General features: G+C 35.3%; 1 protein-coding gene across 1 annotated transcript in view; it reads right to left on the bottom strand.

Moving 5' to 3' along the window:
• The window catches only part of LOC145269222 (uncharacterized), a 57,116-nt gene that overhangs the window by 755 nt on the left and 38,861 nt on the right, over positions 1–17,500 (bottom strand). The window contains exon 5 of the mRNA XM_080124841.1: positions 1–2,951. This exon is cut by the window's left edge and continues 755 nt beyond it. Coding sequence (XP_079980967.1) covers positions 2,398–2,951 — 554 coding nt within the window. The 3' untranslated portion in view covers positions 1–2,397. The remainder of the gene's footprint in view (positions 2,952–17,500) is intronic.

The following is a 17,500-nucleotide window of genomic DNA, read 5'->3' as shown; positions in this document are numbered from 1 at the left end:
GATTCCAAAGTTTAACAAGATACACCTGAAGAAGGTAGGAGGTTACATTGGTCAAATTATGTCATGTGATGTATTCCTGACATCACCGATCGGTCAATTGAAAAATAAAGAAACCAACTATGTTTGTAACTGTTTGTCTCGTATCGTCATTCCTTACAACGAAAAGGTAAATATGTATTTAGCATCACCTCGTAACAAACTTTTATTTAACCCTTCCAAGTATTATGTGCCCTCCCACCACCACCACCATCATAAGTGAAGTACCTCCTCCCCTCTATATGTGTTAAGAACTGTTGCATCATATCTCCCAGTCCGTATTTATATGTGTTAACAAGAATCATCCCAGGCTGATATGTCTTCTTCCATATTTATCACCACAGTCGTCATGATGTTCATCAGAATTGTCGTCACCATTGTCACTCGTGTATTATATGTACCCCATTATACATGTCCCGTTAATGTGTCCCCAATATGCACCCCTGCAACACAACATGTGTATGTAAATGTCTATTTAAATTCGAATTTATGTATCACATGACGTATAATAATACTTTTATGGTTCAGTGCTCAGTGTGACTGATAAGAATACAATTGCGAATTACCTGAGACTTCTATCTGGTCATGGCTGATAGAACAAGAACATGCCACCTCCATGGATTAAATAAAGGATTCTACTTGATGAGCTGTTCCCCTTAAGTAATCCAATTTACCAAATTTACACTGCTAACGATTACTATGATACTGTCCTTTTGACCAATGTGCACTCTTTAACCCTTATCCTCGAGTGGCATCTTGGCCTTGATAAGCGGGGATTCCTTTGTAAAAGAAAAAAAAAAGATACATCTTAAAAAGATAGGAGCTAACGTCAGTTGAACTAATGATACTAGGAATACAATTGCAAATTACTAGGGCTGGGACAACAACATATTCTTTTCATTTTTTTGACGCTAGAGTTGTGTATCCGTTGATATCTTATATGTTTTTATGTAGAGTGATGTGATTCTCGGTTGATTAACTGTGTCTAACTGTGTTGGATATATACTCGAGAGTCAAAACAATGAAAAGAATATGCTGTTGTCATAGCCCTACTCATAACTGCATCCCTAGTAATTACTACCTTCCATAGTTGTTATTATCTTACGATGTCTTGGCCAACTAATCCTCTTGACTGCTATCTGGTCATGGCTGATAGAACAAGAACATGCCACCTCCATGGATTAAATAAAGGATTCTATTTGATGAGTTGTTCCCCTTAAGTAATCCAATTTACCAAATTTACACTGCTAACGATTACTATGATATTGTCCTTTTGACCAATGTACAACTGTGTCGGATATACACTCGAGAGTCAAAACAATGAAAAGAATATTCTGTTGTCATAGCCCTACATATTGCTTAAGACTTTTACCTGGTCATGTTTGATAGAATTATGGCATGCTACCCCCCCCATGGTTTAAATAAAGAGTTCTGTTTGTACGTATTCCCATATTCGACAAGATACATCTGAAGAAGGTCGAAGCTGACATCATCCAAACTTATGTATCACATGAATTATGTGTCCGTAAATGGTTTGTTAAATTGGAATTAGTTAGATGTGAGTGTCATGTGAAAACAATTTTGACAAGAATAATGCTTTTATGGTCCAATCCTCAGTGTTGGGGATACTAAGAATACAATTTGGGATACAACATTTCTGAATTTTTTGAGATGAGGATTGGTTATTTGTATTATTATTCATCGGACTCATCGTGAGTGTGATTTTCATGTTTCGGTTGATATAACCTCCAACCTTCTTCATGCGTATCTTGTTGAACTCCAATCTTCTTCAGGTATATCTTGTCGAACTCGGGAATGTTTCTGTCAAACTCGGGAATTTGGACGGAATTTCGAGCGGAACCCTTTATTTACTTCATGCGGGTAGCGTGCTCTTGTTCCGTTAGCCATGACTGGATAGAGGTCCTAAGTAATTTGCAAATGTATATCGCTCACCCACACTGAGGATTGAACCTTCAACCTTCAGGAGAATATCACTTTTACAATTGATTTTTCCCAGTACCCTAACCACTGCGCCACGGGTCCTTGCGTAAATTACCCCCGTGAAGTAAATAAAGGGTTCCACTCAAAATTCCATCCAAATTCCCGAGTTTGACAGAAACATTCCCGAGTTCGACAAGATACACCTGAAAAAGGACGGAGGTTATACTGACTGAAATGTTGTGAAAATCACACTCAAGATGAGAACACTAGTCTGATGAATCTAAATACAATTGTGAATTACATGGCTGATGGAACGAGAGTATACTACCCCCATGGTTTAAATAAACAGTTTCGTTCATTCATACATAGCCCCACATTCAAAATACACCTGAAGAAGGTTGGAGGTTACACTGGCCGAACTTATGTGTCATGTGATGTATGTGTTCGTAAATGTCTTGTTAAATTTGAACTTGTTGAAAATGAGGTATCACATTTTTTGCAAGCGTAAGGTTTCTGTTTGGTGTGTGTTCTCATGTGACCCGTTAGATGTGAGTTTCGTGCAAAAGCAGCTCCACAAATTTGACAAGAATAGGGTTTTTCTCCAGTGTGAGTCATGAGGTGTTTCCTTAAATCGGAACTGCTCGAAAACGCAAAGTTGCACACTTTGCAGGAATAAGGTTTCAGACCGGTGTGTGATCGAATGTGGATTGTCAAATGCTCATTCGTTGCGAATGAAGCGTTGCACAGTTCGCAAGAAAATGGCTTTTCGCCAGTATGCGTTCGAATATGCCGTGTTAGATTTGAACTTCGTGAGAATTTGACATCACAGATTAGACAACAATATGGTTTTTCTCCTGTGTGTATTCTCAAATGTTCTTTAAGCCCGGAACTGCATTTAAAAGAAGTGCCACATATTTCACAAGGATATGGTCTTTCTTTACCAGGTGTTTCCATGGAGATTTTTGAATAAACTTTTTTTTAGAAATGTTCACCTCTCAAATGAGAGTATCTCCCAAGAACAGATTGAAAAATTGGAACTGGAACTACAACTGCAAATCGAAAATAAATTATATCAAATAAACATATTATAAAATGTCAATGAATAAAATATATTAGCAACATAAGATTGGAAAGTTGGAACGGGAACTATAACTGTCAGGGCTCTACATTGCAAGTTAAACAGTCACATTGGCGAGTGATTTTTTCAAAGTGGCAACTATAAATAATGAAACGCTTATCTTTTAGCAATTGTATGTTTTTCACTGACAATTTTCCAAAGCTCACTACTAAGTGAAAAATATCTTTTCAACTTTTTTTAATAAAACGAACAAAGTTAAATTATTTAAACAATAAAAGTTTAATAAAACAATATGCTTTTTTTTGTTTTAACAAAGGCTGTTTAAAAAAAATATCTGAAGAAATTAGAATGTTTATACCTTTAAGTATCAACATAAAATTTGTTGCATATTTAGAATTACACTTATTAAAAAAACACAGAAAAATCTTTATGATGTATGTCATATTCTAAAAATCATGTGGGTTTGACTCGTAACTTTTCTATTTGGCTAGTAAACAAAAATATTTAGTTGTCAAAGGTCAACTAAAGATAAATTTGTAGAGCCCTGACTGCAAATCAAAAACAAATATATCAAACAAATATATTACAAAAATGTCAATAAAATATCTTCACAAAATTACACAAGGATAGGGTCTCCCTTTGGCAGGTGTTTCCATGGAGATTCTTAAATAAGAACATTTTTAGAAATGTTCATCTCTCAAGTGAGATTATTTCCCAGAATAGATTGGAAAATTAGTACTGGAACTACAACTGCAAATGAAAAAGAAATTATATCAAAGAAATATTATACTACAAAATGCCAATGAATAAAATATATCAGTAACATAATTACATAAATATAAATTGATATAAATTTAGTGAGATAATCTCACTAAATTTATATAAATTTATATATATAATAAAATATGTAAGCAACATAATAGATAGGAAAATTGACACTGGAACTACAATTGCTAATGCAAAAATGAAAAAAAAAACGTATTACAAAATGTCAATAAAATATATTAGCAAAATAATAGATTAAAATATATTAGCAAAATAATAAATTAAAAAATTGGAACTAGAACTACAATTTTAAATGAAAAAGAAATTATACCAAATAAATATTATATTACAAAATGTCAATGAATAAAATATATTACATAAATGCAAGAATCGTTCTTGTGAGGAGAGGGCTTAGGGTTGGAATCTTTACATGTAGAAAATTAATATTTATATGAATGTAGAGAAAAAACATGCCTTCATATCAATAACCATAAGTCTGAGTGGTATTAATATTAATAATAATGATAATACTGCAAAACGTTTATTATTATTAAAACAATAATAATAAAAGAATATTAAAACTAATAAAACCAACAGAAATACTAGAAAAAAATAGTAATTCTTTATGAAAATAAAATTTTATAATATAATAATATATAATGATAAAACTCACTGTGCATCTTCTCTGATTAGATGATTGCATATTTTGTAATTTTTGCGGCCACATCCTTAGCTTTTCACTTATTTTTATTATTATTTATTATTATTACTATAATTATTTTTATTATTATTATTTTCATTATTGTTATATAATGATATGATGGACTCTCCCGTCAATTTCGACGTATGAGGTTCTATCACACAGATGATTTGTTTATAGTGGTGAAGGCTTTGTGTAGAACCAACCACACTTTTTGTCATTACTGCTAACCTTTTTCGGTGCAGATAACTGCCACAGGACAGAGTAAACAGTAGACCGCTGTATATATATATATATATATATATATATATATATATTTATATATATATATATATATATATATGTATAAATGGTTATGGCTATACATCGATCTGTCTATTAGTCTGTCTCCATATTTTCAAATTCTCTGAAACCAAAAATTGCCTAGCAGTGCTAGGGGCATCAATTGATTGGATTTTTTACAGGCCGTTCTTTTATGGGTATTTAGCCAGTAAAAATGGTATTTAAGGACTCAAAAAATGGTATTTAAAGAGTCAAAAAATGGGTCAAAATTGAAAAAATAGTTGTACATCTTACTTTATTTCACATTGGTACAGTCGTAACATCACCAGCTTTGAATGCTACAGTTTTGGTTTCAATTCTAGCTGATGGCACCCAAATACTTTTTTTTTTTTTGCTTTTGAAATCACGACTATGATAATATGTACAAAATCTGGACAAATTAAAATATCATATTTAAGCATATTTTATGCCTCTCCCTAATGCTAATTGGGTGATTATAAAATACACTTAAATATGATAGTTTAATACACGCAAATTTTGTATTTATTATTCATAGAGCCAATTCTCTATTATACCCAATATATAAAAGTGATTATAAAAGTTTAAAAAATATAACTTAGTTGGCATCAGCTAGTATCGAAACCAAAACATTTATCACCTCAACCTTAGTCACCACCATTTGAGCTATCGTCAGATAGATAAGAAATAGCTAAAAATGAACCAACTTTAATGTATAAATGTATATTTGTGCATGCGTACAAGAGCATTTTAAGTCAATTCATGCCTGCAAAGTTTATTCAGTTTCCACCTTTTAACAGCTATTTTACTAGCTAAAAACTCATAAACATTATTATTATTATATAATGATATACATACACAATGGCAAAAAGAAAGTCCGCACTTGTGATTTTTTCAAAAACTGCAAATTTAAGCTAAATTCAATGTAACTGTTTAAACAAATTATACCTCATTTGATTGGCCTTTTATTCTTCTATAATTTTACCTGTTCATATTTGATATTTAATTTAAATATTTTAGTGTCCACGTCAATTTAAAAAAATAACTTCAAATTAAGGAGACAAAAAAAAGTCCGCACAATGGAAAATTATTATTTAAATGTAACTTCAGGACATTAATGCAACACAAATACAAAAGAAACACAATGAACTAGTTAATATTTAATAACACAGCCCTTCTGCAATTTGACAGCCTGCAATCTTTCGAGAATTCCTTGAATTAGACTGCAGCAATACTCTGGGAAGGGACATCCCACTTTTAATTTTTGTCCAAAGTTCTTTCAAATTTGAAATTTTATCATTGCGTAGCTGTTGCTTGATGTAATGCCATATGTTTTTGATAGAATTGAGGTCTGGAGATTGTGCAGGCCAATCCAAACACGGAATATCATGCTCTTCAAGAAACCTCTTGACATTGCCAGCTGTGTGAATGGGAGCATTATCCTGCATGAAGATGGGATTATCATCCAAATTCGGACCAAAGTAGGGTAGAAAATGCTCAGTGAACATATTAATGTACTTGGTCGAATTAATTCAACCTTGCAAGCGAACTATAGGCCCTGGACCATTGGTACTAATAATGCCCCACACCAAAACTGAACTTCCACCACCTTGCAGCATTGAAACTGAGCACCTAGGATTAAATTCTTTGTCTTTCCTCCGACAGACGTACTGCCTACCACCATTGCCTAGCCTATTGAACTTGCTTTCGTCGCTAAAGAGCACTTTTGACCAATATGAAGAGTCATGATCTTCATTGCAGCTGACTAAGTCCAGACGACGCTTTCTGTTCTTTACAGAAATCATTGGCTTGCCTCTTGCAACATATCCTCATAAATTAAATTCCTTTAATCTGTTCCTGACAGTAGAAAGAGAACACTTTTTAACAAGAGTGCATTGTTGTTGGATACGGGGAGCCGTTTCAAATTTGTTTCTTAGGCTGCAGATCTTGATAGCATTGTCTTCCCTGTTAGAAGTAACTCTAGTACGACCAGATTAAGAGGCATTACGAACACTGCCAGTGTTTTGGTGCTTTTACACAGTCTTTCGTACCGTTTTCTCATCACATTTCAATCTGCAGCCGATTTTTCGATTGGATAAACCAGAAAGGTGGAGATTAATGAGCTCCTGACGATCACTAAGAGAAAGTTGTGGCATATGGACTAAATGTTACGTTGTATAACCTGGAACAAACACAATTACAATTAGAGATGCTTTATTGCCTGTTGGTGGATATTTTAAACTGATTTAGGGGCGATAATTTAAGCTGGTTTTAAGCGAATTTGTTGCTGTAGACTTTCTTTTTGCGTCCTCAATTTGAAGTTTTTTATTAAATTGACGTGAACACTAGAATATTTCAATTAAAAGTCAAATATGAACAGGTGAAATTATAGAGGAATAAAAGGTGAATCAAATGAGGTATAGTTTGTTTAAACAGTTATATTAAATTAAGCTTAAATTTGAAGTTTTTGAAAAAAATTACAAGTGCAGGCTTTCTTTGTGCCAGCACTGTGTGTGTATATATATATATATATATATATATATATATATATATATATATTAAAAAAATATATATATATGATGAAAATAATGGAAATAGTATTCCGACAAAATAGAGAAAATAAAAAGGAACAAACCGTATTATGTGTTCATCAATGTTTCGTCTTTATTTCGAGACTTTCTCTGGATGAATGAGATTAAGAAACAAAAAATACCAGTACAAAATATTTGAAAATGTTTCACGTGCACAGTGTGATGCAGTTCTATGTCTTTTTCTGTTTCTCTTAAATAGAACTGCGTCACACTGTTCACGTGAAACATTTTCAAATATTTTGTACTGGTATTTTTTGTTTCTTAATCTCATTCATCCAGAGGAAGTCTCGAAATAAAGACGAAACGTTGATGAACACATAATACGGTTTGTTCCTTTTTATTTTCTCTCTCTCTCTCCTCTCTCTCTCTTTCTCTCTCTCTCTATATATATATATATCATTATATAATATTATTGATCTGTCTATCAGTCTGTCTGCTTCCATATTTTCAAACTATCTCCGCTGCTAAAGGATGAAAATCATTGTGACTGGTTAGCCAGTGTTCAGGTTGAATGCTGCAACTATGACCATGACTTCTATATTTAATTTACTGTCAAGCATACATAAAATTACTTTGGTTCTATCTATAATTAATTAGTGTGAATTTTCAATCTCATCATAAGACAACTGCCAATCTGCAACATAGCGTGAATGGCTACATGCAAATATCAAGCTGTGATTGTAATGACGTCATGGTAAGAAAAATAATACTGAGCCATCAGGGTAAGGGAAAAGAAGACTATAAAAAGGAGAGAGTACATTTGAGAAAACGATCACATGGTAGACGTGGAGCACGTTCGACAATATGACGTCACAGCCATAATGAGAACTCACAGGTGGTGCGAGCACAAAAAAGTGAGTTATTCTTCGTCTTTGTCTCCTTTGCAATATAGACTGCACACAACGGGGAAAAGCAAGTTGAAGTTCTTTCCTATTTTATGACTATTTTGCAACTGAGGCTACATGTTGAGTCTAGTAGTAATCTAGGCTACAATAAAAACGCAAGTATATAATGGTTTTAGACATTCACAGCAAGTGAAAATATATCAGGAAAAGGAAAATAATTTAAAATAATCATCGGCAATTATGATCTTTTTAAAATTGGCAAATCCTTAATTTAATTCAAGTCAAGGGAGATAAGTCAGTTTGTCATACTGAATTTATCGTATAGCTTTTCCACATTAAACACACTATAAAACTCAATAATTTAATAATTTCTATTTTGTTTGTAACTTGCAGAGTGATCCGATGTTGCCCAGGATTGAATGATGATCAACGAGTGTTTCACAAGTCCATATTTCATCGATTTTAAGATTTTTAGGTACTTATGCACTTATGTTATTGTGCTGAAATAATAACATTATTTAGAAAGCCAGTCTTAACATGGGGAGGGGGAGGGTGTTTTGTAATTATTCTGTACTTTCACCTAACAAGGTCAGGTCTTGTGAAACAAAACATTTTTAGGTACTTATGCACTTATGCTACTGTGCTGAAATAATAATGTTATTATTTAGAAAGCCAGTCTTAACATGCGGAGAGGGAGGGGGTTTTGTAATTATTCTGTACTTTCACCTAACAAGGTCAGGTCTTGTGAAACAAAACATTTTTAGGTACTTATGCACTTATGCTACTGTGCTGAAATAATAATGTTATTATTTAGAAAGCCAGTCTTAACATGTGGAGAGGGAGGGGGTTTTGTAATTATTCTTTACTTTCACCTAACAAAGTCAGGTCTTGTGAAGTGGAACATTTTTCATATTATTTAGATTCATTGAACTACTGTTCTCATCGAGTGTGATTTTCACAATGTTTTGGTTGATGTAACCTTTGACCTTCTTCAAGTGTATCTTATCAAACACGGGAATCTGGATAGAATTTTGAACGGAACTCTTCATGACGGTAGCATGCTCTTGTTCCATCAGTCATGAGTGGATTACTAAACAGAGGTCTTAAATAATTAGTAAGTACTTAGGACCTCTATCCAGTTATGGCTGATGGAACAAGAGTATGCTACCCCTGTAAAGTAAATGAAGGGTTCTGCTCAAAATTTCATCCAGATTCCCAAGTTTGACAAGATACACCTGAAGAAGGTTGGAGGTTACACCGACCGAAATGTTATGAAAATCACACTCAAGATAAGAACAATAGTCCGATGGGTTAGGATTAGATTAGAGGGTTTGATAGAAAGATTCTGAAGTTCGACAGGATACACCTGAAGAAGGTCGGAGATTACATCGACCGAAATGTTATGAAAATCACACTCAAGATGAAAACAGTAGTCCAATGAATCCAAATAATACGAATAACCAATCATCATCTCAAAAGTTCAGAAACGGAACGTTTTTATATCAATGGGAAATTTTTATCTGACATTGCTTTCGGCAGACTGAGTCGCCTATTCTTCTGGATTACTAAAATGTTTTCACGTTTCTTTTTATTTGTGTTGCAAAACACACAAGACTTTTGTAATTTTTATAAATGATTTTGTGATGCAGAAGACTAAGTGATTCGACCTCCGCAGCAAACAGTGTCAGATAAAAAAAAAAAATCAATGAGTATTTAATTATTTTTTAACTGCTTTTATTATTCGGTTGCTGCGGGCCTGCCAGACTAAGCGATAAAAACTTCGTTTCATAAACATCTTTTTATAAAAGTTCAAATCAACACTATTATATTTATTTTTATTTTTTTTAATTTAGTCTGAGAGGCTCGCAACAACCGTTGGGGAAGTTTTATTGAAGAAGGTCTGATATTTTTTTAATTTAATTATTTTTAGTTTGCAATTATTAATATTGGTGAAAAAGAGTTCGCCCGAAGAGGTCCTATAAATAGTACCCCGAAACTCATCTCTGGAAAACTCGTCCCTTTTTGCTAGGTAGGAAAACTGGTCGCTTATTGAATAAATATTGATTGAAAACAAACTTTATGACCGTTCTTGAAGGAGATATTGTTTCTAAAAGAGACTATACCCCCATAATATTTTTAAAACGCTTTAAAATAAGTGAAATCACTAACAACTTAGTCAGTTCGGTAGAAAACGGACACTTAGAAAATTGATTTTATTTTTTTAAAAACAACAGTAAACAAGAAAGTCTCTTTTAAAAACAATATCTCCTTCAAGAAGGGTCATAAAATGTGTTTTCAATCGATATTTATTCAATAAGGGACCAGTTTTCCTACCTAGCAAAAAGGGAGGAGTTTTCCTAAATTCCCTATGACTACCAATTTACCACCTTTACTCCTGATCTGAAATGGAACACGTACATCATCTGTTGCCAAGGTCGCTGGAAAGATGGTGGGATCCTTCTACCACTCCAGAAGATATCTCACTACTGATGCGATTCTCTATCTATATAAAAGCCAAGTACGTCCAAGGATGAAATACTGCTGCCATATCTGGGCAGAAGCTGCTAAAAACAGCCTATCCTGCCTTGACAGAGTACAAAATAGACTTCGTGGGGGATGCCCTTTTCTCTACCCTGTAACCTCTCTCCCACAGAAGAGACGTTGTGAGCCTATCTTTGTTTTATCGTTATTTCCATGGCAGGTGCTCGTCTGAACTCCAATCTCTGGTCCCCCATCGCCAGTCTTTCACGAAAAACACCTGTCTAGCTGAATCCACTGTGAAAAATTTCCCCCACTCTTTATCTGTGCCTAAATCAAAACGCAGATTCCATGAACAAAGCTTCTTTCTTAGAAATGCATGCCTGTGGAACTCTGTTCCGTATGCCTGCTTCCCACTTGATTACAACTTGGATGTGTTCAAGTCCAACGTTAAATTCCTAATGAACCACCCCCTTAAGTAAACACTTCATCAAATCTCCACACTAACGTAATGTACTTGCAATAACCCTTATCCCTGAGTGGCTTCTGGGCCTTGATAAGTGGTGACCACCGGGTAAAAAAAAAAAAAAAAAAATTCGGAATAGAGATATCAGATTTTATTTAAGTGCAAAATTCAAACCTCGTTTTTGGTTTCGGAAAAGTTAGGTCATGTAGTACTCGGCTAATGTTGTCACAGCAGAAAATGAACCCTTCAAATGAACATGGATATTAACAGCTTAGCCATATTTATTTTAGGCATTAGCCACCATAAGTTACTCTTCTACCTAACTTATTCTTAAGTGTTTATTTAAATCGAAACTCAGTGCACCCAAAACTCTGAAGAATTTCCGCTATCTTGTTCTAAATTAACAACTCAGCACTAATTGTTTCAAGCTTAAAAAAAACGCCTTAAAATAAATAAAAACACTAAAAACAGTGCTTGTGCATTTATGATATCGTGCTGAAATAATGTTATTTAGAAACCCATTCTTAACATAGGAAAGGTATTTTGTAACTAATCCGTACTTTCACCTAACAATTTTATGAATAATACATCGTAAAAATTGAATTTCACTTAAAAATCTAATTTATAAAACTCACTATGTCTGTCTGTCTGTCTGTCTCCATATTTTCAAACTTTATCTCTTCCGAAACTAAAAGTCGCAGGGTGGCGCTAGGGACCTCAAATGACTGAATTTTTTGCGGACCATTCTTTTATGGGTTTTTAGTCGGTTAAAATAGTTTTTATGACGTTAAAATTGAAAAAAACAATCGTTGTACATTTTATACATTTATCTGAGTTTATTTTTAATTTGTAATCAGTTCATATGCATGTCACGTTGGTACAGTGATAACGTCACCAGCTTTGAATGCTACAGTTTTGATTTCGGTTTTGGTTCTAGCTGATGGCACCCAAATACTTTTTGGTAGTTTTGCAGTTATGTCCCAGCAAAGTTCGACAACTCTAGAAGGGTCACATCAGTATTTTACACCGTCAAATCACGAATATTGCAAATTATTAGTTTTAAAATAAAAATAAAAATTATTAAAGTTTTCAAATAAAAAAATATGTAATTAATATAAAAAATATTTTAATATTGGAAATAAGCACTTGATTAAATAAAGTAAACGAACAAAATATACATTTTTATATATTTATAACTATTTATTTAACGGAAAAATGAAACAATTTTTTTTAGAAAGGGTATTATTGTCCTAACAGAAAAACGAACAACACTTTTTAAGAAATGTTTAATTTTCAAAGTTGTTTTATTTTGTATGAATTTATATTTTGTTACGTGGTTCATTATTTCGGATTTTATTTTGTTCGTTTAGAGTCTCAATAATCCCCCAAAAGTCGTAAATAAAAAATTAATGAAGGAAAAAATTAGGGGTCTGAAAGTCCGCGTGGATCACAAACAGGAGACCAAGTTATTAGTATTTATTTGCTTTCCCATCAAAGCAAAATGTGACACAAGGTCGTTTTTAATGTGGAGTTAAAACCAGCTCCCCGAAAAAAAAAAAAAGGGGGCACTCTGGTTGGGACCAAAAATAATAATTGTCCCAGTATAGAGGGTTTCCCCTCCATTGACTGGGACAAATTACCTTAAGTGCAGCATCTGCAGAAAAGATACTACACTTTGATCCCGGCCCGAAGGCAACTCTGTTGGCCGAGTACCACGTGACCTAACTTTTGCGAAACTGAAAACGAGGCTCGAATTTCAGGCACCGTGGTCATAAAAAAAAAAGAAATAATGTTAAAATTTGACATTTTATTTGACAATATTTAAATATATTGATAAAAAACTATTACTTACCTCCAAACAATTCGTACTTAACAATAATCGATTAATTAAAGATCTTGAAAATAAAATGTCAAACACGAGTACGAAAAGAGAACAAATAAATTATTTTACTTTGTCAAAACAAGATGGCGTCAATTTCTTAAATTGTTGTCTGCGTTATGTTAAAGAAAATCAATTCAGTAAAAAATGATGTCAGTCATTTTTTTTTCTAGATTAAAATAATTAAATGTTAGTTATTTTTAACTGTAGTCCACTAAACAACAACTATTGAACAGCGACCGTAAAAAGGATATCTGCGGACCTGTCAGCGACTCGGTGAAGACTTTGAAAAGTCCCTCTCTTTGAAATCTGTAATTACTACAAGTTTTTAAAAATGAAATAAGTTTATTTTTCCTATTATAAAAAAAAAAATCATAAAAGTGCATCATTTTTTCACCCTCAAAAACCCTTTAAAATTACTACTATAACAGGTTTTCGGGCGTGCTGAAAACGAAATTTAAAAACGTTTAAAATTCCAGGAAACAAGTAGTTTCCAAGATATGAAGAATTTGTAGTTTCAACAAGTGAGGGATCACTTTTCTGTATTAATTTAACGTAAATTGAACACCCACTTTATGGCCACCTTTTTTTTTGGGGGGGGGGGACAACGTAAAATCGGTAATTGTGGCCTGGTAGACTAACACAAAACCTACCTTAAAAAACTTGTTTTCAACCAGTTTTCGGGTGTACTAAAAAAGAATATCGCATTTAAATTTTTTTTTTTTTTTTGTTTTTTTTTGTTTTTTTACATTTTCACCCCAAACAACGCACAGTACCGCTTTGATGAAGAGAGTTACTATAAGAGGGTGACATAATTTGCAGTGATACTATGTAGGGAGTTGAGCAGTAAGATATCTGTTTGCATTATACTTGAACTTCTGCATGTCAGTACCGTCAGGGAAACAGGAACCCGGAAAGTAATTCCAAAGTCTATTAGCCTGAGGAAAGAATCTATCAGAGTAGAAAGCTTTCCTACATCTGGGGATTTCTACTCTGTAGGGGTGGGATTTTTCTATTTGTCGGGTTTGTCGAGGATATTTAAATTTTCCACAAATAAATATTTTTCCGGGTATTAAGCAATGTAATTCTATGAAAAAAAATAATTTTTCCCTTAAAATCCAATGACTGCTCAGTCGAGAAAAGGAAGCAGTGTGCACCTACCTTAAGTTGCAGTGCCACCTTCCGCGACGTGACAGTCTCTTAACGATCTCTTTTTTTTTTTTTTTACACAGTGATCACCACTTATCAAGGCCCGGAAGCCACTTAGGGATAAGGGTTATTGCAAGTACATTACGTTAGTGTGGAGATTTGATGAAGTGTTTACTTAAGGAGGCGGTTCATTAGGAATTTGTTAACGTTGGACTTGAACACATCCAAGTTGTAGTCCGGGACAGAGTTCCACAGGCGTGCAGTTCTAAGAAAGAAGCTTTGTTCATGAAATCCGCATTTTGATTTAGGCACAGATATAGAGTGGGGGAAATTTTTCACAGTGGATTCAGTTAGACGAGTGTTTTTCGTGAAAGATTGGCGAGGGAGGACCAGAGATTGGAGTTCAGACGAGCACCTGCCATGGAAATAACGATAAAACAAGGATAGGCTCGCAATGTCTCTTCTGTGGGAGAGAGGTTACAGGGTAGAGAAAAGGGCATCCCCCACTAAGCCACGAAGTCTATTTTGTACTCTGTCAAGGCAGGATAGGCTGTTTTTAGCAACTCCTGCCCAGATATGGCAACAGTATTCCATCCTTGGACGTACTTGGCTTTTATATAGATAGAGAATTGCATCAGTAGTGAGATATCTTCTGGAGCCGTAGAAGGATCCCACCATCTTTCCAGCGACCTTGGCAACAGACTTGATGTACGTGTTCCATTTCAGATCAGGAGTAAAGGTCAAACCCAGAAGCTTGTCAAAACATGGGGCCTCACCCAGACGAGAGCCATCCATCACAGTTGATGCCAGATGGGGATCAGAGCGTTGATGATGTAAGGATAGGAGTTTGGTTTTTGATGCATTAAAGGTAACCAGCCACATCTTCCCCCACTGAACTACGCGCTCGAGATCAGAGGAGAGAGAATCAGAGAGAACTTTGTCATTTACAGCCTTTGATGTGTTGCCGTAGATGGTCGTGTCATCAGCATAGATGTCAACAAATGATTTAAGTATGTGTTTAGGGAGGTCATTGATGTAGAAGAGAGTTGGGCCCAGCATTGACCCCTGAGGGACTCCAGCATTTATATTGCAGGCCTCCGATTTTTGTCCATCTACCACTACTCTTATGAGCCTATCGGAGAGAAATGATTTAATGATTGAGAAAACATTTCCAGTTATACCGTAGCTGGAAATCTTGTGAAGTAGACCCTTATGCCATACCTTGTCGAAGGCCTTTGATATGTCAAGAGCAATTGCCCTAGAAAGGAAGCCTTTGTCAAGAGATTCACTAATCCTGTGGGATATAACCATCAGCACATCTGCGGTAGATCTTGCAGAGCAGAAACCATATTGTGTGTCACTAAGAAGGTTATTCCTGCTGAGGTGGTTGACTATTTCTCTATTTAATATGGATTCCAGCAACTTACTCATAACACACAGGAGACTTATTGGTCTGTACTGAGAGGGAGATGACTTATCACCTGAATTCTTAAATACAGGGCAAACTGATGAGGTCTTCCAGGGAGTCGGAAAACACTTCTCCTTAAGGCAGCGCTTAAATAGTTTCGTAAGTATGGGAGCAAGTTCTGGTTGAAGCTTTTTTAACACTATAATTTGGATGCCATCAGGGCCAGTTGCTTTACTGGAATCAAGGTTCTTGATTAGCTTGGCGACCTCATGCACGGATATTTGTATGTTACCTAGCTTGTTCTGTGTTATAGGAGGAAATATGGGGAGTTGATGGCCTTCGTCGCATAGGGTAGAATTAGCTGCAAAGTTCTTGGCAAATAGTTTGGCCTTGTCTGACGCTGACGAGATGACCTCGGGTCCATTGATAATGGTTGGGATAGAACGCACACTTCTGTTCAGGATCCTATTTGTTATTTGCCAAAACTGGTGGGAACCAAGCCGCTGATCAGCTACCTTCGATTTAACAGACTGGGCATATAGCTCTCTTGCATTTTTTATTACTCTTTTACAGTGGTTGCTGGCAGTCCTGAAAGCAGCTTTAGTCTCAGTGCATCTATTACGTTGGTAGCTATGGAAAAAGTGATTTCTGTGCGCGATAGCAGCAGCACATTGTGGGGAGAACAATGGCTGGCTGTTAGGTTTTTGTTGGAATTTTTTAGATGGTATGAATTGGTCTATGCCTACAATTAATCATTCGGTCGGATCTGATACTATAGAGGACACTTCCTTTTTAAACATGGAGTGCAGAGGTAAATCAGATATGAATGTACGGAAGCTATCCCACTCAGCCACAGAGTATCGGTATACAGTATGGTGGAGGGGTACGTCTGGGGGCTTCTTACATTTCGTTTTTATCTTAACTGATACGACGGAGTGGTCAGAGGATCCTAGAGGAGAATGAACGGAACATGAACATAGCTCCGGGGAAGTTGAGAGAAAAAGGTTTAGGAGGCTTGCATATTGACCGGGTGTATCGGGCACACGGGTGGGTGCGCGAACAATCTCAGTAAGGTCATAAGCAATGGCAAAATCATGACAAAACCTCCCCTCATCATCTGTCTTATTTGAATGGGTCAGCCATTCCACGTTATGGACGTTGAAGTCACCACAGATGTGGATGTTAGCCGAGGGATGTGCAGACAGTATGTGGTCTATTTTCTCAGATATGCTCTTAAAGATAGTAACTCTGCTGTTGTGGGGCATATAGAGGGCAAATATAAATGCAGTGGTGTTAGCAAGTGCAACCCTGAAGCACATATAGGGTAAATTAGGATCTTCTCTAGAGATATCCCTGCCACACGAGAAGCCATCCTTAATGTAGGCACATATTCCATGCCCATGGCGATCTTGGGGGTCAGATTTAGCTGTTAAATTAGAGTATCCGTTAATTATGAACTCATCTAGGGAAGTGGTCGGCCCTATTCCAGTTTCACTTAGAAATAATATGTTCGGTTTTGTCTCCTGTAATTGGGTTTCAACCTCTGGAAGGTTGGAACGTAGACCCCTGATGTTGGAGAAGGAGACCTGGTAGTAGGGGTCTACGTTGAAAGATGGGGTTCTAGGTTTAATCGAGTTTTTATTCTGGAGATATTTCATGTTGAGGTTTTGGGATTTGTGGAATAGGTCGGCATACTTGGTTAGAGCAGCACAAGAGAGAAAAAGACAGGAAAATTTTTTTTTTGTAGCACACGAAAAGGTAAAGCCGTAACAATTACCCACTAGTATGGCATCGAGAGGCCCCACCAGAGACTACTGCATGGTCCAGATCCACTCACCAAATGGTAATACAGCAGTCCCAGTAC

Source organism: Euprymna scolopes, chromosome 45 (assembly GCF_053919585.1).
Source record: "Euprymna scolopes isolate OS-2025 chromosome 45, ASM5391958v1, whole genome shotgun sequence".
In the NCBI taxonomy this organism is placed as follows: domain Eukaryota; kingdom Metazoa; phylum Mollusca; class Cephalopoda; order Sepiida; family Sepiolidae; genus Euprymna; species Euprymna scolopes.
Note: the sequence above shows the minus strand (reverse complement) of the source record. Positions and strands in the feature narration are given on the sequence as shown.